Raw genomic sequence first — 22,235 nt, forward strand, 5'->3', positions numbered from 1 at the left:
CGGGACAGTGAAATGTCATAATCGTGCGTGATCCACCAAGCCTGGCTGCCTGCAGTGCGGTAACGACACGGGATGCAGCAGAGCCACCACCACCACCGCCTACCGCCCGTTTTAAGTCGTGTGCGGTGGGGGGGGCTTGTATGTATGTTGAACTTATTTTGCACCCTATGTAGCCAACCACGCTCATCGGAGGTGCGGCCTTAATAGACACTCGCAAACAGCCCCTTCTCCCCCGACAAACATTTTTTTTGTATTTTATCACGTAAGTCCCACTGAGCTATATAGCTCTTTATCAGAAGCCACATGGCTATCACATACGATATCGCAACGAATTGTTATGTGGACATATGTGGAGGCAAAAAACTAGAGGACCTGGAGAAAAATCCACGCGACCACTGACAGAGAGAGACAGGCAAACTCCAAATATTCAGCAGGCATCATGGTCGTGATGGAGCCCACGACCTCCTGTGCACCAGGCGAGAGTCAACATCCCATAGCCACAGCGTGTCAGGGACGTGGAGCCCACGACCTCCTGTGTGCCAGGCGAGGGAGTTAACATCTCATAGCCACAGCGAGTCAGGGACGTGATGGAGCCCACGACCTCCTGTGCACGTGGCGAGGGAGTCAACATCTCATAGCCACAGTGGCTCCGCCCCTTCGTCTTCCGGGGCCGTGAGAGTCGCCGGTGATTGGCGGAGGGTGGTGGCGTCACCGTGACGCGGGGGCGGTCAGGAGAGCGGCTCAGCCAATGGGGAGCTCTGCCTGCGGTGGCGTGGGACGCGAGACGGGCAGCCCACAACCATCCACCACCAATGCCCACAACCAACGCCGCTCCCAACATCATCACCACCAATTAACTCTCTACATCACCACCAATTAACTCTCTACATCACCATCACCACCAAAGTCACTCTCTACATCAACATCACCACCATCACCAAGTCACTCTCTACATCAACATCACCACCACCAAGTCACCCACAGCATCATCACCACCACCACTTCCATCACCGACAGCCTCCTTGAGCGCAAGCAGAGGCGGACGGTATCGGTAGGAACCCCTTGTGGGGCTTCTCAGGTAAGAGTTCACACACACACGTGTGCATTTTACACACACACATGCATGTCACATGCACACATGCATGTCACACGCACACACACATGTGCATGTCACACACGTGCACATGTCACACACACACACATGTGCGTATGTGCGATGGTGTCTAAACTACATTTCTATTACAGTAGTGCTGATGCACATCTGTACTGTATTTAACCTTAAATACACGGCGACATGCGAGATCGTGTTGCTCTGCTCCAGTTCTCTTGCTGTGCCTACATTGTTGTCACGGCGTTTTTGCGGGTGTTGTTTAGACTTCCTCGTGTGCACTGTCTTGTGGACTGTCTCCTCTGTACTGCCTGTGCTGTGGACTGTCTCTGTACTGCCTGTGCTGTGGACTATCTCCTCTGTACTGCCTGTGCTGTGGACTGTATCTGTACTGCCTGTGCTGTGGACTATCTCCTCTGTACTGTCTGTGTTGTGGACTGTATCTGTACTATCTGTGTTGTGGACTATCTCCTCTGTACTCCCTGTGTTGTGGACTGTCTCTGTACTGCCTGTGCTGTGCACTGTATCTGTACTGCCTGTGTTGTGTACTGTCTCTGTACTGCCTGTGCTGTGCACTGTATCTGTACTGCCTGTGTTGTGTACTGTCTCTGTACTGTCTGTGCTGTGCACTGTCTCTGTACTGTCTGTGCTGTGCACTGTCTCTGTACTGCCTGTGCTGTGGACTGTCTCTGTACTGTCTGTATTGTGGACTATCTCCTCTGTACTGCCTGTGTTGTGGACTGTCTCTGTACTGCCTGTGTTGTGGACTGTCTCTGTACTGTCTGTGTTGTGGACTGTATCTGTACTGCCTGTGTTGTGGACTGTCTCTGTACTGCCTGTGTTGTGGACTGTATCTGTACTGCCTGTGTTGTGGACTGTCTCTGTACTGCCTGTGTTGTGGACTGTCTCTGTACTGCCTGTGTTGTGGACTGTATCTGTACTGTCTGTGTTGTGGACTGTCTCTGTACTGTCTGTGTTGTGGACTGTATCTGTACTGCCTGTGTTGTGGACTGTCTCTGTACTGCCTGTGCTGTGGACTGTATCTGTACTGCCTGTGTTGTGGACTGTATCTGTATTGCCTGTGCTGTGGACTGTATCTGTACTGCCTGTGCTGTGGACTGTATCTGTACTGCCTGTGTTGTGGACTGTATCTGTACTGTCTGTGCTGTGGACTGTATCTGTACTGCCTGTGCTGTGGACTGTATCTGTACTGCCTGTGTTGTGGACTGTATCTGTACTGCCTGTGTTGTGGACTGTCTCTATACTGTCTGTGCTGTGGACTGTCTCTGTACTGCCTGTGTTGTGGACTGTATCTGTACTGTCTGTTGTGGACTGTATCTGTACTGCCTGTGCTGTGGACTGTATCTGTACTGCCTGTGTTGTGGACTGTATCTGTACTGTCTGTGTTGTGGACTGTATCTGTACTGTCTGTGTTGTGGACTGTATCTGTACTGTCTGTGTTGTGGACTGTATCTGTACTGTCTGTGTTGTGGACTGTATCTGTACTGTCTGTGTTGTGGACTGTATCTGTACTGCCTGTGCTGTGGACTGTATCTGTACTGTCTGTGTTGTGGACTGTATCTGTACTGCCTGTGCTGTGGACTGTATCTGTACTGTCTGTGCTGTGGACTGTATCTGTACTGCCTGTGTTGTGGACTGTCTCTGTACTGTCTGTGCTGTGGACTGTATCTGTACTGCCTGTGTTGTGGACTGTCTCTGTACTGCCTGTGTTGTGGACTGTATCTGTACTGTCTGTGCTGTGGACTGTATCTGTACTGCCTGTGCTGTGGACTGTATCGTGCGTACTTTGGGAAAGTGCTGCCTCATTGTGTGGATTTGAGATGACTTCAACTGAGTTCTAAAGCAGTTATTGATATCTCCTCCCAGACTTCGATTTAAAGCTTTCGTGACTGCAGGGATTCATCTTCTTGGTTCTTTCGGTAAAGTCTCGTAGAAGGGAAATTAAATTTTTAAAAAAAATAAACATTTTATTATGTTTTATTTTTATTATTTTATTATTTCCCTTCAACGTGACTTTACCGAAAGAACCAAGAAGATCCTCCCAGACTGTTCCCAAGCACAGGACGATGCACTGCTTTAGTGCTCAATTTACAATTACTGTACAATTATTTTCTATTCTAAAGAAACACATTTTACTCTGTTATGCTGCTGCATTGGCAGTTGGTGCACAACTGCAATTGACAAAAACTCAACACATTGGTCAGAAACACTGACGCTAAAAGGAGAAAAAAAATATAGATTATAGGTGACGTTTCCGGCAATGTCCCTTATTCACATCGGGTTAATAAAAGAATGTAAATTGTTTGTGTATAGTACATGTATATAGTGTGTTCGTTTAATCCCTGACATATCGAAATACCTGGTAATAAAGTCGAATCCCAATTGTGTTTGTGCTAAGAAGGGCCATTGCCCGAAACGTCGCCGATCATATTTTTGTTCTTGGAAGGCCCAGTGTGTTATTGACCAATGCTGAGTTTATTTTGTTACCTGTACTTGTGCATCACTGCCAACTCAGCCGCAGCAGCAGCATAACCAATTTACTTGTTTTTAAAGGTATAAACGTGGCTCAAAATTGGGCCCCAGGATAAGCAAATTTCATTTATAACAAGTGGACACATCTGAGGGACACGATTTTAAAGCACCTACAAAAAGTACTTTAATCCAGCACAAAGTGATTGTAAAACGTCCTCGTGGAGAGTTACAAATAACATAATAAATAATCAGATAATGTCTCCTTCATATATAAATCTGAAGGAAATAGAAAAGTATATATTTTAAATTGTATCAACCTGCAAGGCTATCTTGGGAGTGCATTATGTCAGTAACCATTGGTCGAAAGCAAACTTTGAACCGGTCTCGACGTGCATTGCCTTATCAGCAGTCAGGCTTGCGAGCAAGCCAGTGGAATAGTTTGCTGTTTTATGTGTATTGCTAGGAGATATGTTGCCCTGATAATTATATATTACCTGTGCCTAGGACAGCTGTTGCAGGTGGACCCGGGATCAGCATTATGAGAGACAGACGAGAGCAGGTTGGGGTTATTTTGGGAGAAATTAAATTGATAATGAAAATAAATATACCAACGTGTCGATAGAAAACCCTTTAGAATCGGTTGATATTCCCTGCTTTGACATATGGATCATTAACTAAGATAGTGAAAGAAAAGCTGAAGAGACAAAAAGGAGAATGAATGGAGTTAGAAAATATACCCAAGTTAGTGACATCATTCAAACTGTTCAGTAAAGTAATTGGGCTTGGGCAGGGCACGTTGCTAGCTGAAGATGATAGGCAGTGGTCAACAGACTAGCTAGCGTCCAATGGAGGAAACACGCCCGAAAGTACGTCTGCCACAGAGACGGAGCAATGGAAGCAGCTCGTGTGGGTGCTGGGTGGATTGTTGCATCGAAGGACCGAGCACATGGTGACTGCTTGGGGAGGCCTTCATCCCGATGTGAATTAATCATGGCTGATGATGACGATCAAAATGTCAATTATATTTTTTACTGGCAAATGAGGTACCAATGGTGTAAATGCTTACCCCGAGCTCTCATACTCTGATGGTGCATTGTCTTCGAGTTGTACGCCTTTTGGTGTCATCTGGTCCAACCCATGTGAGACTAGGCCCTAAGGAAAGCTGCCTCGGGTGTGGACCAATCAACTTCAAGGGCAGTGCATACATTATCAGAGTTGTGTTTTTTGTTTGCATTATGACTGCAGGTATTGTGGTCTATGCAAACATGACTCCTCGTAAAAAAAGGTGTCAGTTTTGTTGCCAGATAAAAGGGTAAAAAAACAATTATCGATCAAAATGTCTTTTAACATTTTACATGTCAGCCCTGTGTGTATGTGTGTGTGTTGGAACATACCACTCAGTGACTGATGATCACTGTGCAGTTTGATCCTTTGTGCGTGCCAATCGGCACGTTCGTGAACACAATTTCATTGGATTTCATTATCGATTCATGACGGACTTTGGAATATATAATCCGAGTCCAAAAACGATTATCACTTTATGGATAATTTTATTAATAGCCCTGATTGCACCACACCGAACAAACAAGCTCTGCCTTGTTGTCATCATCTGGGCGCCTTTGGCGGGATGGCTCCCAGACATTTCCGACTGGATTCCCTTTGCATTGCAGCCACCATGGACATCGTGCTGCAGTACGCCGACTCGCGGGTGCTCACGCCGTACGTGTACCCGGCGTGGTGGGCAGAGGACGACCCCGTTCGCCAGACCCTGAGCCTCCTCCTCGTCACCAACTTGGGCGGCGTCGCCATCTACTTAATCTTCGCCACGCTCAGCTACTACCTCGTCTTCGATCACAAGCTCATGAGCCACCCGCAGTTTCTGGAGGTGCGGGCACATCAGGGCACTTATCTTGGGTGAATTTCAGCTCTTGAGTATTAAAAATTTAATTTTGACCATCATGTAATGAAAATTACTCTCACTGGCAAGGCAGGTGGGAAAGTGCTGCCCCTTACCATGTGGACCAGAGTTCACTCGAAGGGGTCTCAGAGGCAGCTCTATAAAATCTGCTTCTGTGGACCATTCTGTAACTGTTCTTTGAGAGATCCCAAGGGATTATCCATCTCATTGCATGATAATGGTAACAATTGGAAAATTGAGGTAAAATTAAGTTTCGAACTCTTGTTTGGCCGCCCAAAATGCACAACTGAGGTGTGAGTATACATGAAAAGAGCTTTGTCTTTTGAGTTGTGGTCTCCCTTCAATCGGCTATCTCTCTACAGAACCAGGTGCGCAAGGAGATCAAGTACGCAGTACAGTCCATGCCTTGGATCAGCATCCCTACGGTCGCGCTGTTCTTATTGGAGGTCAGAGGTTACAGCCGACTCTACGACAGCCTCGACAATTCAGCTTTCGGTACATCCGCCCATCCACGTGCACCCACAAAATTATATCGCATACGGCAGCTCTCCGATGTTCGACGTTTCACTCCTGCTGGAAGCTTATTCAGGAATTGATTTCCCTTGTGGTGAACGTGGCATGCACGAGCGATGAGCTCGTATGCGCAAGTGACAGAGCTAATAAATAACATTGGCCGGTCAGTATTGACTACCACCGGTAGCTGGGAACTGATGCCTGCGCAAAGTAAGTTTTGTTTAGGCAAGCAAGAGATGACAAATTGGCTCGGGTCACTGCTACCGTGTTGGAGCACTGAGAACTTGAGTTTCATTCCAGGTTTTAGCTGCCCATTTAACAAACTGGGTTCTCTGGTATAGTGAGTTCATGGTCTTTGCCTTATCAGCAGTGACTTCACAAAAAAGCCCATCGAATACAATTTGGTTTTTTACTTTTGACATTTAAGTTTGATAATTGTTTTTTTTACCCTTTTATCTGGCAACAAAACTGACACCTTTTTTTTACAAGGAGTCATGTTTGCATTGACCACAATACCTGCGGTCGGAATGCAAACAAAAAACACAACTCTGATAATGTATGCACTGTCCTTGAAATTGATTGGTCCACACCCGAGACAGCTTTCCTTAGAGCCTAGTCTCACATGGTGTTGGACCAGATGACACCAAAAGGCGCACAACTCAAAGACAATGCACCATCAGAGTATAAGAGCTCGGGGTATTAGTTTTGTTGCCAGATAAAAGGGTAAAAAAAAACAATTATCATGTTTTGCTACTGGCAAAGGAGGTTCCCATGGTGTAAATATTTAAGTTTGGAGGGAAAAATATTTGATGTTTGACAAACATTTACCCATGTGGCTTGGAGAGTCCCTCATCCAGCAGTGTATGGTAGCGAGGACAAAGAGTCCTGCTGAAATGACGTGGGCTGTTCTGACACAGGGTCGGCGCATTGGGAGGTGCGAGAATTCCTGAGCAGGTGTTGCTTCATCTCCTGTCACGATGCCAATTGTGCATTGGATTATAATTCGTGTAGAAAATGTAGACGAAAAAAATCATGCATATGCATGGATTATATCACACTTTTTCCTACGTGCTTTTGTCCTTGTAAGTAATTCAATAACGTTACCTTCCGACCAGCACAAGGAGATGTTACACTATGTGTGGTATCACAAGATGACGTAATGATGTTATGATGGGGAGGCAAGATGCACGCATGGGTTCACGATGTTATCGCCATTTAGCGCTGGGTTTTTTTACCGCTAAGTTTTTGCAAACCCTTTGGTCAATGTCAATATGGGAAGTTTTCTTTATTTAGACTGGAGGAATCCGATGAGCTATAAAGCTCTTTTTCACAGAAGTCCACCAGGGTGGGGACAGCAAGTTGTTTTACAGGCCAAGTCCCTAATAGCAACACAACTTTATACTTCAATTTCATTCACATTGGATCGTCTTCATGAGCAATATTGTGCCCCTTTCTCCCCTTGCTACGAACAAGACGGACAGAGCTAATGCATCAATACTTTAAACCTTGCTTGGAATGCATTGAACATACGGCGTGTTTTTCCCTGGATCCCAGGATTGCTGGGCGTGCTGTTCAGCATGATGTCGTTCCTGTTTTTCACCGACATGGTCATATACTGGATACACCGCATTCTCCACCACAAGTCCATCTACAAGGCAAGTCCACTGTCACCAGCCTGGAGTACAACCTCACTGCAGATTTTTCTGAGTCGCTGACAGACTAAGCTAGGTAAGATCATTTTTTTTTACCCTTTTATCTGGCAACAAAACTGACACCTCTCTTACAAGGAGTCATGTTTGCATTGACCACAATACCTGCGGTCGGAATGCAAACAAAAAACACAACTCTAATAATGGACTGTCACATTGAAGTATAAAAAAAAGGTGTCAGTTTTGTTGCCAGATAAAAGGGTAAAAAAACCATTATCATATTTTGCTACTGGCAAAGGAGGTTCCAATGGTGTAAGCTAGGTAAGTTAATCGTAGCCATAGCGAGTGACACTATGTGTTAAACGTGGTGTGCCTGCCAATTGTGGATATATTAACCCAGACTGACCCAGCTGATATGAAGCCCCTGGTGGGAGTAAGGCTAATGCCATGTTAGAACATTGAAGCTGGAACAGCTGAGATCATGGGTTCTAATTAGGGCTGAACGATTTAGGGAAAATATCTAATTGCGATTTTTCTGACAGAAATTGCGATTTGATTTGCAATTACATTTTTTAAAGTCAAGCTTCAGTTCAATATTCACTGTGTAATAGATTTATAACATGTGATGGAGCATTACCACATGATACCATCAAAATATGAACTGCTTTATATATTCTAATGCAAGGATGAGAACTTAAAATATATGAATTGCTTCCAACTTGTATTAATTAAAATGTTTTAATTGAAATAGAACAATCAAACATAGAACAATTGTTAACTTAAATAAATAAAGTTATAATACAAAATTAAACAATTCCAATAAGAAAGTAAGAGGACTTTTCAAATCACAAAAAATCGCAGCCTTTGCAATTTGCTAATCGCATTTTTTCAAATTGCCATTTCGATTTGAACTCGATAAATCGTTCAGCCCGAGTTCTAATCTGGGTTTCAGCCGTGATGAAAACGGGTCATCGAGTGTCAAGGTTTGAAAGTCTCAACCTTGGCACCTACAGCCGCACAAAATAAATATCAAACTTATTTCGTTTCACCTAATTCCTCTTAATGCAGCTGTGGCGGGGGTGGGGGGGAACAAAAACAAGTTTGATTGGCATGCCATGATCACTTGTAGAGTAGAGCAGGTGTGCTTCTAGGTTGCATTGCATAGATATATTTTTTAATGACTTAAGAAGTAGTGTTGTATCTTCCTGGGCCATTGCCCGACACAACGTGGTGCACTGCTTGCTGAGGGACTAGTGAATTGAAATGTATTCATTTCACGACAATGACACCAATAGCACAATTGGACGAAATCTGGGAAAAAGTGCCAAAGAAGAAATACAAAAATAAAACCATTCACTTTACAGTATTCGATGTCTGTATTTAAGCAATATATTTCTCCAACAAGCACCAACCATCGCCTCCCATCCACCGGCACACGTAGGATTGGAGGTGACACTTCCCCACTCCCCCCCCCCCCCACTATTTTAGGCTGTATCCAATTAATCGAGAGTTAAGAGATGATAAAAATGATATAGCCCAGCTCTAATAATAACAATCATAATAATTAGCATGTTAATGATAAGGAACCTCTCCTGCCTCTCTCTCGCCTCGACAGACGTTACACAAGCCGCACCACAAGTGGAAGGTGCCGACGCCGTTTGCGAGCCATGCCTTCCACCCCATCGACGGCTTCATGCAGAGCCTGCCCTACCACATCTACCCCTTCCTCTTCCCGCTGCACAAGGGCGTCTACCTGGGCCTCTACATCTTCGTGAACATCTGGACGGTGTCGATCCACGACGGCGACTACCGCGTGCCACAGATCCTGCGGGACGTCATCAACGGCTCGGCGCACCACACCGACCACCACCTCTACTTCGAGTGCAACTATGGGCAGTACTTCACGCTGTGGGACCGCTTGGCGGGCTCCTACAAGCACCCCAGTGCTTTCGAGGTAGCGCATTGGTTCCCAGCCTTTTTCTTTCTTTCGTTGAGAGGGAGGAAAGTGGAAACAAATTAGGAAGTGCGCAGTGGACACCCTACGGGCTATTTGCCCGTGGATGGTGATGATGATGATGTACCCTCCTCCCTGCCCTATACAATTTCCACGCATCCCATGCTTTCCCTGTTAGTGGCCCGTGTACCTCTACCAGGCCTATCGATTTTCTGCATACCCCAATAATAAATTATTATATAATTAACTTTTTTTTTCTCAAGAATATATCCGTTTAATTAACAGCCAAGACATTTAGTTAATACTTACAGACTATTTTTTGTGCAGAAGAGGGGCAGTACAGCAAAACACCCTGTTCTCTACTGCTACGTTCCAACATCTATGCTACCCGCCTTCACCAACACCGCACTGAGTATCATGGTGAAGTGTTGGAAAAATTACATCCACGACCCACATGGGTGTGGAGAGTCTCTCATCCAGCAGTGAATCCACAAAAGGTCTGGATATGTAAACATTTTTGGAATATTTCATGCGGTTGAAGAATTGTAATGAAAGTGATATTGGCTGTTGAGGCTTTTTGAGGATTGACATGCAGTTTGCACAATGGCTCTTAAAGGTAAGGAATTAATAGCCCGTTTGTTTTCCTCCAGGGCAAAGGTCCACACGATTATCTGCGCAAGCTACAGACCGACAAGTTGGAGTCATCAGAGGGAGCGGTACACAACGGGCACCCTGTGCCAGCTGCCAGTCCTGCCGGGAGTAAGAAGAAAGAGTGAACAAAAAGAGAGACTTGGGTTGAGCCTGGATTGCAGTTTAATGTCTGGAGTGCGTCAAGCCAGCGAAAGCATGACCTTGGGACTGCACCGACAAACATGAATCGCTGTGTGACCTTGCATTCTTGACCAGATCAACCTTGCATGAAGAGATTCTCCCCCCCAACAGATTGCCTTTTGTGAATGACCATGGTAGAGTAAATGTTTGTTTAGATTTGTCCCGATTGTAAGCGAGCTAACGTTGCACATCTGCCATCACCAGGTAATTTCACATGCTGCAAATGACACTTGAAATCTCTTTTGAGGCTGAGGTACGCTGTGACTGCAAGTGAGAAACAATGATAAGCTCATCGCAAATTTTTTGTCAGTAATTTATGTGTTTAATGCCTTGATCTCTTATTTTATATGAAATAAACTTGCTTAACGCGGATGTAAATCCTTCATGGAGTTCGTTGTGAATAGATTCACGATAAAAGATGATATACTGTAGTAGTCATTCGTTGTTGTGGGTCATACATGTTCGTGTGAAAACTGGAGACGCTTTATCTAATTATTCTGTGGGAAAATGTACCTTTGTCTGCAAGTGTATTGTGTATATAAAATATATTTGGCATCAAGATTCATTAGTTTTCTGCGCAGTTACAATAAAAAAGAGAAGCATAAATTAACCCTGTTTATGTTGTTCATATTCATTTGGAATGTGCATGCACTTGTACAACTTAAACGGCTACCACTAAAACTTAACATGGCAATACAGTACTAATTAATAAGTATATGCTGGTATAACTTACCTGGAATGCAACCTATCTTGGCAGATATCTGAAGCTAAGCTGAGTTGAGCCTGCATAGTGCTTAGATGGATGAGCACAAGGCAGGACAGCTTTTCATAGGAGGTTGCTGACCTGTGCTGAGCTGTGGGCAGTAGAGACGTATACAACTAAATCCATTGTTGTACTGTTTCTATACTTCTAGATTTGAAGCTTTCGTGACTGCAAGGAATCATATTCTTAGGTTTTTTCGGTAAAGTCACGTAGGTAAAACATCAAAATTAATGAAAATAAAATAAAACAAAAATCACGACGTTTCGGAGGCAACACAAGTCTCCGTCATCATGCAGCTAATTCGGCTGTGACGGTCCCACCTGATGACGGAGACTTGTGTTGCCTCTGAAACGTCGTGATTTTTGTTTTATTTTATTTTCATTAATTTTGATGTTTTACCTACGTGACTTTACCGAAAAAAACCTAAGAATATGTTTCTATACTCCCATATCTATGCTCACCTCGACAAACACTCACTGGTTTAACACGTAGGCTTTCGCGACCAATATTCATAATAAACGTTTTTGGGTTAGACCGTCGCACCTGCATGAGTTAAATGATGACGTCACCCTGCTGCTGCTCTATTTAAGAACGGGAGCAAGTGAGGGCTTCACCATTCTGGCGAATTGCCCGATGATGCTGGATGTAATTACCAGCGAAACGTCGTACTAAAAAAACGTTGTGGATTCACTCTTCAACACACCGGTGGGCTAAGGTAGTGAACTATTTGTCTTTTGGATTCACAAAATGGCTATGCATAAAGGTGCTACAACTTTTATTCGTACATTATGCATATACAATTACAAACGATGTGAACACTTGTTTGCAACGTTGGTTGAATTAAGCATTGCATCGGATGGCAATTTTACCCAAGCTCCTTATTAATACCCAGTTATGCATTATAAGTGTAAATCATACATATTCCACAGCGCTTTGTTTATAACTTTTTAAACTCAGTTTTTGGACTGTCGAGATCTGCTTCTCACTGTGGCCAGCTTGCCATTGGTGCACCCAAGAGATTTTGGAGGCCCTGAAATAACAAACAAACAGCAAAATATCATCACACAAGCGCACACAGGATGTATGCTGAACTTCTTTCGCACCATGCGTAACCAACTGCGCTAATCGGATGACAATGAACTAAAAGGTTCTTTATGTTCCTTCCACCCAGTGAATACTATTACGAGTGAATGGTTCACCCACATCCCACGGCCACATGCAATTTGATGAACTGTCACAAATTGTTAATCATGATTTGATGCGAATTATCAATTATATTTTGTCTCATGAATATTCCATTTCTATAGTCTCTGCTTTGTTCTGTTTTGTTTTTCTCTCTCGTCTGTACTCTTTGTCATCTGTACCATCTGCCATGTTAGTTATTTCTCGTCAGAAAGACATTAGGACGCTGTCTTTCCGACAGCTCTGTTCTTCACCTGAGGACGGCTGCTTGCATTGTGGCCGAAACGTCGTGAGAATTTTATTATATTGAATTTTTATCATTTAATTTTTTCCCTTCTACGTGACTTTACCAAAAGAACCAAAGAGTATGGACCCTTGCAGTCACGAAAACTTCAAATCTAGAATCAATAATATCACCATCAGCATCATCACAATTAAAAAGAAAAGAAAAAAGAAGAGAAGAAAATAAAAATAAATTAAATCAAATAAATTACATTTATTTTATTTTTTACCCACGTGACTTTACCGAAAAAACCAAAGAGTATGGTGATAGGATTGTTGGTGGTTGTGGTGGGCCAAGCTACATGCACATCTACTATTCAATACACATGACTTGACACCTGGTGACATATGCATGTAATGCATGAGGCTCCCTACCATCAAAGCTGGAGGTGGAAAAGTTGGCAGGATTTTTCTTGGCCACTTTCTTGATCTTGTTCCTGGCACTTGTCATTGGCCTGTAGTTGTCACGGCTGCTGAGGCGTGCTACGAGAGGGCATCAGTATCGTCCATCAGCCATTGCTAATCCACTGCTGGATGAATGTCTCCACATGTTGTCGCTACCTCTCACATTGCTGCGATATAATAATACTGGTTCCGATAACGATGTTAGCCGTGGCCAGAAATTTAACTCGGGTCATCGATTTCATAGAGCGCTGTGCCAACACTCCACTTTCTAGTTATTGTTAGTGCCAGCAGTAATGGTGCACTCTATACTAGGGGTGGAAATACGCGTAGATTCACTTATGAATATAGATTTGTAAACTCGCGATTGAGTACGATTATGTTTCAAATCGTATATGTATTAATTGGTATTCACGTCACCACTGCAGCCACGAGAGGTACTACCATTCACTGCAATGTAAAAAAACAAAATTAGATTCAAATTACCTTGTGCTAAATCACTGCTCCCTCTACTGCAATGTGTAATCCAGGAAATGATTCATGTGCGGTGTATGATGACAGTACGCTGAGCTAAGACACAATGCAACATTTAGAAAATACAAACCTATTTAAACCTATTAGAGTAGGTGCCTCCTGGGTTTGACTGGGAAAGAAAAGCAGCCGATGGAGATGCACAGAGAGACACGGAGATAGAGGAAGGGATATACTGAGACACGGAGATACAGAAACCTAGATATACGAATATGTGGGGATACACACATAAACGGAAACACATACACAGATACAGGGTGATGCCTAAAGACACTGAGGTACAGACAAACAAATAACTTGCTGTGCTTTATTTATTTTTTAATACTGTCCCATGTCCCACGACCTTTCCATGAATTAATGTACTTTTCCCACACTTTAGCTGTAAATTTCAGTAAAATTATGATGACAAAATCGTAACCTTACTGATTATGTAATCGTGGTCTTCAAACAAACGTATACGTTTTTTTCTTTCTTTGCCATCGAGAGCCTGGCTTCTTAACAGATGGTTGCATCATACTGCTTATAATTAAGCTAATTGGGATTAGGATCATGTGTCTTTTCGATAGGAAACTCCTTGATATAGAATATCTTATTTGTACCGATAAACTTGGGGTTGACGATGTCTGGATCATCCAGTAGAGGTCGATACGTCAACTGGTCACCTTCTCCTGCACAGACAGAACAAGATACGGGCAATGATTTCTGCACTTAAGAATCTTTTTCACAAGTTCCTTACTCTTTTGGGGAGATTTAGCCCCTTCTTTAATGTAAAATGTGGTGATTATTGTACAGCTCTTTGAGATTAAATTGTATGAATGGATTGTATATTAAATATAAGTATTGGTGTTTAATGTGCAACAAAAAACGTCTCCCATTTACAAACCAACCAGCGGCAAACCAACTTGGAGACTAAAATCATTGAGAATGGGTGGTGGCTGAGTGGCTCAGAGTGAGAATATCGAGCCAAAATACTGAGCACCATTGTGATCCTGGGTTCAAATCTGAATTTAATTCCCCTGCGATTGAACTGGGCTCACAAGTGTAGTAAGTCAGCCCATATGCAGTAACTACATGGATCTTTGCATCTCACCTCGTGAGAGGTGGTGATGAAAACTTAAGTGACCTGACAATTAGCTATGTAATGTCATCTTCTCTAGGACATTCCATAGGAGCCATCCATTTAGTGCGTACGCAAAAAATCTGTTAAAACTCGACCCATCCCTGTAGGCACGCGGACTTTTTACACTCTCCCCCATCGTACGTTCGCTTGACGCACCCCCCCGCCCCCTCCCCGAATCCTATCGAACGGCCGATATTTAATCCACGCAGAAACGATCAAGGATTGATAATCTTAACGTGTTCTTGGTTCTTTCGGTAAAGTCACGTAGAATGGAAATAATAAAATAATAAAATAAAACAAAAATAAAATAAGAGAATCAAGAAGATGAATCCCTGCAGTCACGAAAGCTTTAAATTGAAAACTTAACGTGTTTAAGCTAACAGATAGTACACCGCCGGTCTAATTCATTTGCGTACGTACTAAATGGATGCCCCCTAGTGTGTGGCGATGTCAACATTTTTCTTAGGTTTTTTCGGTAAAGTCACGTAGGTAAAACATTAAAATTAAAATAAAATAAAAATCACGACGTTTCGGAGGCAACACAAGCTTCCGTCTTCAGGTGGAACCGTCACAGCCACGACAGCTGTATCAAGTAAATGAGAGATTGGTAGTGGTAGCTCCTGCAATCTCTCATTTACTTGATACAGCTGTCGTGGTTGTGACGGTTCCACCTGAAGACGGAAGCTTGTGTTGCCTCCGAAACGTCGTGATTTTTATTTTACTTTTATTAATTTTAATGTTTTACCTACGTGACTTTACCGAAAAAACCTAAGAATATGAATCCTTGCAGTCACGAAAGCTTCAAATCTAGAATTGATGTCAACATTGTTTTTTCTATGAGACATCGTGTGGTGAGGACCACTCACTGAAGACTCGCACAGCCACCAGTGTCTCCCTCTCGGCCAGCAGCTCGCTCGCCAGTCGCTCCGGCCATGCAGACACGTGCTTCAGCTGACCCATCTCGTCGCACAACTCCAGCTCCGCTGAGGTTTTAATGAAAAAAAAAACGAATATTGGCCAGGCGGCTCAAGAGGCCAGACCACCATAGACCTGGCTTTGAATCCAAGCACGGATTTGATTGATTAGACCAAATTCTCAAGTGTAGTGAGTTGATGGTTTCAGCCCAGTCACCACTCCACTCTTCGCGTACAAAATTGCAGCAGTGAGAATTAAAAATATCAGTTTGACTGTCATGCAACCTGTGATATCTGCTTTTATGGGCCGTTCTGAAACACAAAGTATTGCATTGCTTTGTGAGAGATCTGAATGGATTCTTTGTCTACAAACTTACCTCATGCCACATGTGAAGTGGGGTTGTGTTCAACATTCGCTCAATGTGTGGTAATTTCTTCATATAAAAATATGACGTCAACTGCTATTATGTGGGCTGCAGTCATGTTACTTTTGCAAGGTTGCCTTCATGAAAAGTCACACTTTAGTTGAACTCATTTTAACTTAGCAGTAGCTATTTAAAAACTCTTTATTTTTAAATATAACCATCTCCTAATATGTCCAATATCATTTTGTAATTAATATTACACATCATAATTAGTGGCTTCGTTGCCAATCACTGCACATTGGTACGAACGACGGTACAAAAAAAACCATTGCGTGTTTTTTTTACTTAAATTGGCAAAATCCAGCTTTGGGGATTAAACTCTTTTAGTTTGAGAACTATGCAACGAACACGTACAAGGTAGAGCATGGGTTCCTTATACAGTATTGTATGAGGCAGGGGAATCTCAGAAATAGGTGATATCAACTTCCAGAGGCCATGCCCTTAACATTGGATGAAGTTCTACTACTTGCTGTGAATTAAAAATACAATGTTTATCTCAGGACAGCATGTGAATGATACTCAATGGGGATATTATTTAAAAAAGTAAAGGAAACTTTGAATATTAACTGATCTGTGTGTGGGCATTAAATACTTAAGGAGTGCAAACACTCCTTAAGTAAGGGGGCACCCACATCCATAAACCCATATGGTTTACCTGTACAGTATTCTTGTACAGGGAAATTGAGTTTTCAGGACCATACGGCGTACAGCCGTTTCAATACGGTAATTTTTTTTGTCTATTTGTGTTTCTCCCTTGTGATGGGACTTTGTAGGATGAACTTGAAGATTTCTAAGGGCACGGGGTGACCAATAAGGTCTGAATGGGTAGACACTGATAAGAGGTTGACAGGTATTCAATATTAGTAGCATGAGTGGTCCTTGGAGGTCAGGATGTCGACTGTGCAACTGCTGGCTGAAGGAAGCAATCATAGTATGTGGTGGCATTAAAGGCATTGGCTATGAAATATTTTTTGGTAATAAATCAATTTAATTGTTCTTGTAATTTAATTAATTGCGTGATAATTTCCAGGCAGTTAAATTTCGATTTAAAGCTTTCGTGACTGCAGGGATTCATCTCCTTGGTTCTTTCGGCAAAGTCAGACCTGTTCTTCACCTGAGGACGGCTGCTTGCGTTGTGGCCGAAACGTCGTGAGAATTGTATTTTATTATGTTTTATTTTTATTATTTTATTATTTCCCTTCCACGTGACTTTACCGAAAGAACCAAGAAGATGAATTTCCAGGCACTTGTAGTTGCTCACCATCAGGGTCACAGCCAAGCTTGATGCGGATGGAGCGAAGCAGCAGGCGAGCCTGGCAAGACGGGTTAAATAGCGCCTGCTGTCGCTCTGTAACAACAAGACCACACAAAGCATTAACATATACTGCTAGGAACCTCCTGGTTACACCAGCCCACAGGGGATTATTGTGTCCGTCCGTCCGTCGTGCAGGGAGGGGCTGGGTGGGGAGGGAGGGGATGGGTGAGGAGGGGAGGGTGGGGTGGGGAGGGGCTGGGTGGGGAGGGGAGGGTGGGGAGGGGCTGGCTGGGGAGGGGAGGGTGGGGAGGGGCTGGGTGGGGAGGGGAGGGTGGGGAGGGGCTGGGTGGGGAGGGGAGGGTGGGGAGGGGCTGGGTGGAGAGGGGAGGGTGGGGAGGGGCTGGGTGGGGAGGGGAGGGTGGGGAGGGGCTGGGTGGGGAGGCGAGGGTGGGGATGGGCTGGGTGAGGAGGGTGGGGAGGGGCTGGGTGGGGAGGGGAGGGTGGGGAGGGGCTGGGTGGGGAGGGGAGGGTGGGGCTGGGTGGCAAAAAAGGTCATGTTTTTATTAGACGTAATTTCGTTGTATGGCTTAATATGAAACATGGCTGATTAAACACTTCCCGAGACAAACGCAAGTTGGAAGGCGTTAATATCAGAATCAGAATATTTATTTATACTGGAGGAATCCGATAAGCTATAAAGCTCTTTTTCACATGTCCAGTAGGGGCGGGTAAGAACGTTACAACAACAAACAGTACAAAAACATGATAGTAGTGCAGAGTACAATAAAGGTAAACAAATCACCCCAACACATACAATTAAAACTAAACCATCCCCATCCTACCAGGCAAAGCCCACTTGAGGTATTATTATGATTACCTTATTGTTCATAAGCGACCTAGCCACAAATGACAGCTCAACAAAGTGCCCCATCATCATTTGGACAGACACATCCAGTGGCGTTTTATTCCTTGTTTTGTTGTTCAGATGCATTATTGACGGGTTGACTACGATAAAAAAAACCTTAAAATCTTTATTTTAATCCAGACCTTGTGAATGAGATTAATGGGGGGGGGGGGGGGCGGTGGTGGTGGTAGCGCTCCTACGAACCCATGAACATCCCGAGCAGTTTGTTGGGGCCCCCCTCTAGGTCGACTCAGCCTTAAATGAGCACCTGGTGTGCGGTGCTGAAACCGAGGAGCATTTGGGGAGACAAAGGTGGCCGGGCACAGTGCTGACCACCAATCTCCCAGTCGTTAGCGTGACCTTGCCGACCTTAATAGTTGCTCGCAAACAACAATCTCTTATTAAGGCCATATAATAAAGGGGGTTATTTTGTGTGTTGGCGAAATACTACAAGTTTACAACGAATAATAAAGCCCAGGCTGTAAGAGTCTAAAGCAAACATTAGCTCAATTGTAACGTGCGTACGACCTAGTACACATGGCATTCATATCGTATTGTTATTTTAAATAAGCAAATGCCTGCCTGAATAAAGCAAACGATAAACGACCCTAACATTTCCCTTCTAGTGGGTGCATTGTATTAGATAAAGTTGGATTATGATGGCGAATAGCTTTGAAATACCGTATCAACATTATACACTACCACATATCTTGTTAACGTTCTGTTAAAGGACGTGGTTTAAACACTTACACAAATACCGTGACGATAATTAGTGACAAAGTAAAGTGTTGTAATTCTAGATTTGAAGCTTTCGTAACTGCAAGGATTCATACTCTATGATTTTTCGGTAAAGTCACGTAGGTAAAAATATAAATAATAAATAAAAGTAATAAATAAAACAATAATAATAAATGAAAATAAAATAATTTTAATTGATTTATCGAAAAAATCAAAGAGTATAAATTGTTGTAATTTTAAGTAGAATGTATTTGGTGATAAAGGCAGAGGAGATGTAAGAATAGCGCAAAGCATTGTTTTACATCACTTTTAATAATACATTTACCGTATTGAACTGTTTTAATGTATTAACTATACATTCTCAAGTAACATGTTTATCATTCTATGTACATGGATATTTAAATACAGTTAAACTAATAAAGGCCCAGGTAAATGTATAAATTAACACAGTACAGAAGAGGCGAAAACGTTGCCGTACAAAGAGTTTAGGGCCTGTTATCAAATGAACACGTGAAGAGACGACAATATTATTGTTTAAAGTTAGTTACAATAATTACGACAATTAAGCAAATTAGGTTAAATAATTAACAAATTAATGTACTGTACCTCCGTATTTAACGGTGACGAACATCCCCACGGTGTGGACTAAAGATTTCAGACTTGTAAAGTTGACAACACACAAGATATGGCTCGTATGAATGTGTAAATCTGCACACTTTAATGTTCAGTCGCTGTAAAGTAAGAAGTTTTAGTTTTACTATCGTCCTTTACGAGTTAATCGCCACGCACACCGAATGTCTACCCAAAGTTTCGAACAAAGCTTACACATTTGTTTTAAAATAAAATAAAATCGCGAATTACCGACTGCTTTCAACAGTCAACTACGATTTAGAATACCGACGCTAAAGCCCAAGAGATTATAAATTATAATTAAAACTCGCCACGAGGAAAGTGAAAACTTTTAAGCACCGGGTGGGTGGTGGGTGTCCGCGTTGCCATGACGACAGCGACGCGCACCGCGAGTGGTGGCAGCCACCACCACCACCACAGAGGGCCCAGAATTAGCGTCGTTGTTGTTGTTATTTGTGTTGTTGTTTGTGTTGTTCTTCAACGTTTTAATGCATTATCCCATAGCTGTCAACACGGACGGGTTATCGCCGTATTTTTGTACGGGGAAATCTAGTTTGCAGGTCTATACGGCGTGAATCCGTTTCAATGCGGGCACAACAATTTTAATAAGATAATTTGTGTCTGTTTGTGTCTCCCTTGTGATGTGACTTTGTAGGATGAACGTCGAGATTTATAAGGGTCACGGAGTGATCAATAAGATCTGAATTTGTAATAAGGTCGGGCACTGATAAGGGGTTGACAGGTTAGGATTATAGACAGAGACTCATAGAGATCCATAGAAACCCATAGATACACAGAGACCCACAAAGCTGTCAACCCATACGGTTTACCCCGTATTATTGTACGGGGAAATTGAGTTATCAGGTCCATACGGCCTACATCCGTTTCAACACGGGCACAACAATAGTCTATTTGTTTGACTTTGTAGGATGAACGTCGAGATTTATAAATGGCACGGGGTGACCAAGTGGGTTGTAATAAGTCAGGCTGCGTGTTAAACTCAGACAGGGTGGAGGATCAGGGCTTGAGAGAACTACTCAGAGAGGTTTCTTGTTGAGTTTCACGGCGTAGGCCGATCTATATGAGGCCCGTGAGCGATGCTCTCTGTCGGCTGGCTCGTTGGTCTAGGGGTATGATTCTCGCTTAGGGTGCGAGAGGTCCCGGGTTCAAATCCCGGACGAGCCCAAGTTCGCTTATTTTTTTATATAAAATAAAACAGGTTTTCTTTTCCGTCACATTCATTCACGTGTGAAATACACGCGACCCCATCACGTTAACGCTTTTAGACGCGTTACGTGTAAATGTATCGCTCTAAATACAAATACAAATGATTGTTTTTCTCTGACGCATTCTCCGTCAGGTTTCATTGCCAGCTTTGGCGCCCTCCCCCGTCGAATCGTGGAATTGAATCGACAACCACGCGGCAGAGTCGGCGACAAAACTTCCTTTGTTCAAAGTTTCAACTGCGAACCACAACTTATTTAAGAACAAGCGCATTGGTGAATAAAGTCAACGTAGTTGTAAAACTAACATTTTGAATAGCACAACGCCCTAAGTTTTTTGTAAATCGCACGACATGTAACAACTTTATAAATTAGTTTAACAAAAAAAGCGAGCGTTTTTTTTGCTGGGCTCGTCCGGGATTTGAACCCGGGACCTCTCGCACCCGAAGCGAGAATCATACCCCTAGACCAACGAGCCACACCGGAGGTCAGCGTGACCACGATACCTACTCTGCACGACGTTCACAATGCACCATCCTTCACAAGAAGTGGCACAATTCCATTCATAGAGACCCATAGAGATTCTAGATTTGAAGCTTTAGTGACTGCAAGTATTCATATTCTTAGGTTTTTTCGGTAAAGTCACGTAGGTAAAAAAATCAAAATTAATAAAAGTAAAATAAAAATAAATAAATAAATCACGTTTCGGAGGCAACACAAGCTTCCGTCTTCAGGTGGAACCGTCACAGCACGCTTGCTGTAATCAAGTAAATGAGAGATTCCAAGGGATACTACCCCGTATATATACTGGTTGAGGGGAGGGAGGATGGGCCAGGACCGGCCCACTTTTATTATTATGGTAAGGTGTGGCTTGAGACTACGGCTAGTCTACATAACAAAGGACTGAGCCTTTATTATGGTAAGGTGCGGAATACCCATTGAGATACATAGAGATAGCAAAGCTGTCAACCCATACGGTTTACCCCGTATTCTTGTACGGGGAAATTGAGAATCAGGGGTGGGGAACATCATTTGGTCTGTTCCAGCCATCACATTAGGGGTGAGTTAATTACATGTTTGACCAAATATAACAGGCTAATTTTTAAGTTGATATTTTTGTATGGCCCGCGAATGATGTTATAAATATCCAAATGGCCCTTGGCAGAAAAAAGGGCCTAGACCAAGGAGCCACACACGAGGTCAGCGTGACCACGAGACCTCCTCTTCACGATGTCCACGATGCAACATTCTCCATAAGAAGTGGCCGAGTTCCATTCAAAAAAAGTCATTCTTTCTCAATAAACTCGATACATATACCGGGTTGCATACCTTCCTCATTGGCTGTGTCGGGTGGTGGCGGGGTTAACGACACATTTATATTTATGCGATCTAACAAACAA

The 22,235-nt window shown here is 43.2% G+C and overlaps 2 protein-coding genes and 2 non-coding genes across 4 annotated transcripts; 2 read left to right on the forward strand and 2 right to left on the reverse strand.

The window, feature by feature from the left end:
- The first annotated feature begins 781 nt into the window (after positions 1–781).
- Positions 782–11,076, forward strand: SC5D (sterol-C5-desaturase). The gene is made up of 6 exons (XM_078608086.1): positions 782–1,078; positions 5,272–5,486; positions 5,882–6,014; positions 7,587–7,687; positions 9,297–9,635; positions 10,286–11,076. Exons 2-6 carry the CDS (start codon positions 5,277–5,279, stop codon positions 10,409–10,411), a joined length of 909 nt encoding a protein of 302 aa, XP_078464212.1. The 5' UTR covers positions 782–1,078; positions 5,272–5,276; the 3' UTR covers positions 10,412–11,076.
- Positions 11,077–11,987: 911 nt separating this feature from the next.
- LOC144728567 (uncharacterized protein CXorf65 homolog) lies at positions 11,988–19,981 on the reverse strand. Its single transcript, XM_078608087.1, has 6 exons — positions 19,589–19,981; positions 17,347–17,433; positions 15,613–15,729; positions 14,226–14,294; positions 13,069–13,176; positions 11,988–12,259 (listed from the first exon to the last, which is right to left on the reverse strand). The coding sequence occupies exons 1-6, from the start codon at positions 19,611–19,613 to the stop codon at positions 12,183–12,185; spliced, it is 483 nt and encodes a 160-aa protein (XP_078464213.1). The 5' UTR covers positions 19,614–19,981; the 3' UTR covers positions 11,988–12,182.
- Positions 19,982–20,725: 744 nt separating this feature from the next.
- On the forward strand, positions 20,726–20,797 carry TRNAP-AGG (transfer RNA proline (anticodon AGG)). The gene has a single exon. It is a non-coding gene; the product is annotated as a tRNA-Pro (tRNA).
- Positions 20,798–21,241: 444 nt separating this feature from the next.
- TRNAP-CGG (transfer RNA proline (anticodon CGG)) lies at positions 21,242–21,313 on the reverse strand. Its single transcript has one exon. It is a non-coding gene; the product is annotated as a tRNA-Pro (tRNA).
- Positions 21,314–22,235: the final 922 nt, after the last annotated feature.

This window comes from Lampetra planeri, chromosome 29 (assembly GCF_965212315.1).
Source record: "Lampetra planeri chromosome 29, kcLamPlan1.2.h2, whole genome shotgun sequence".
NCBI classification, from domain to species: domain Eukaryota; kingdom Metazoa; phylum Chordata; class Hyperoartia; order Petromyzontiformes; family Petromyzontidae; genus Lampetra; species Lampetra planeri.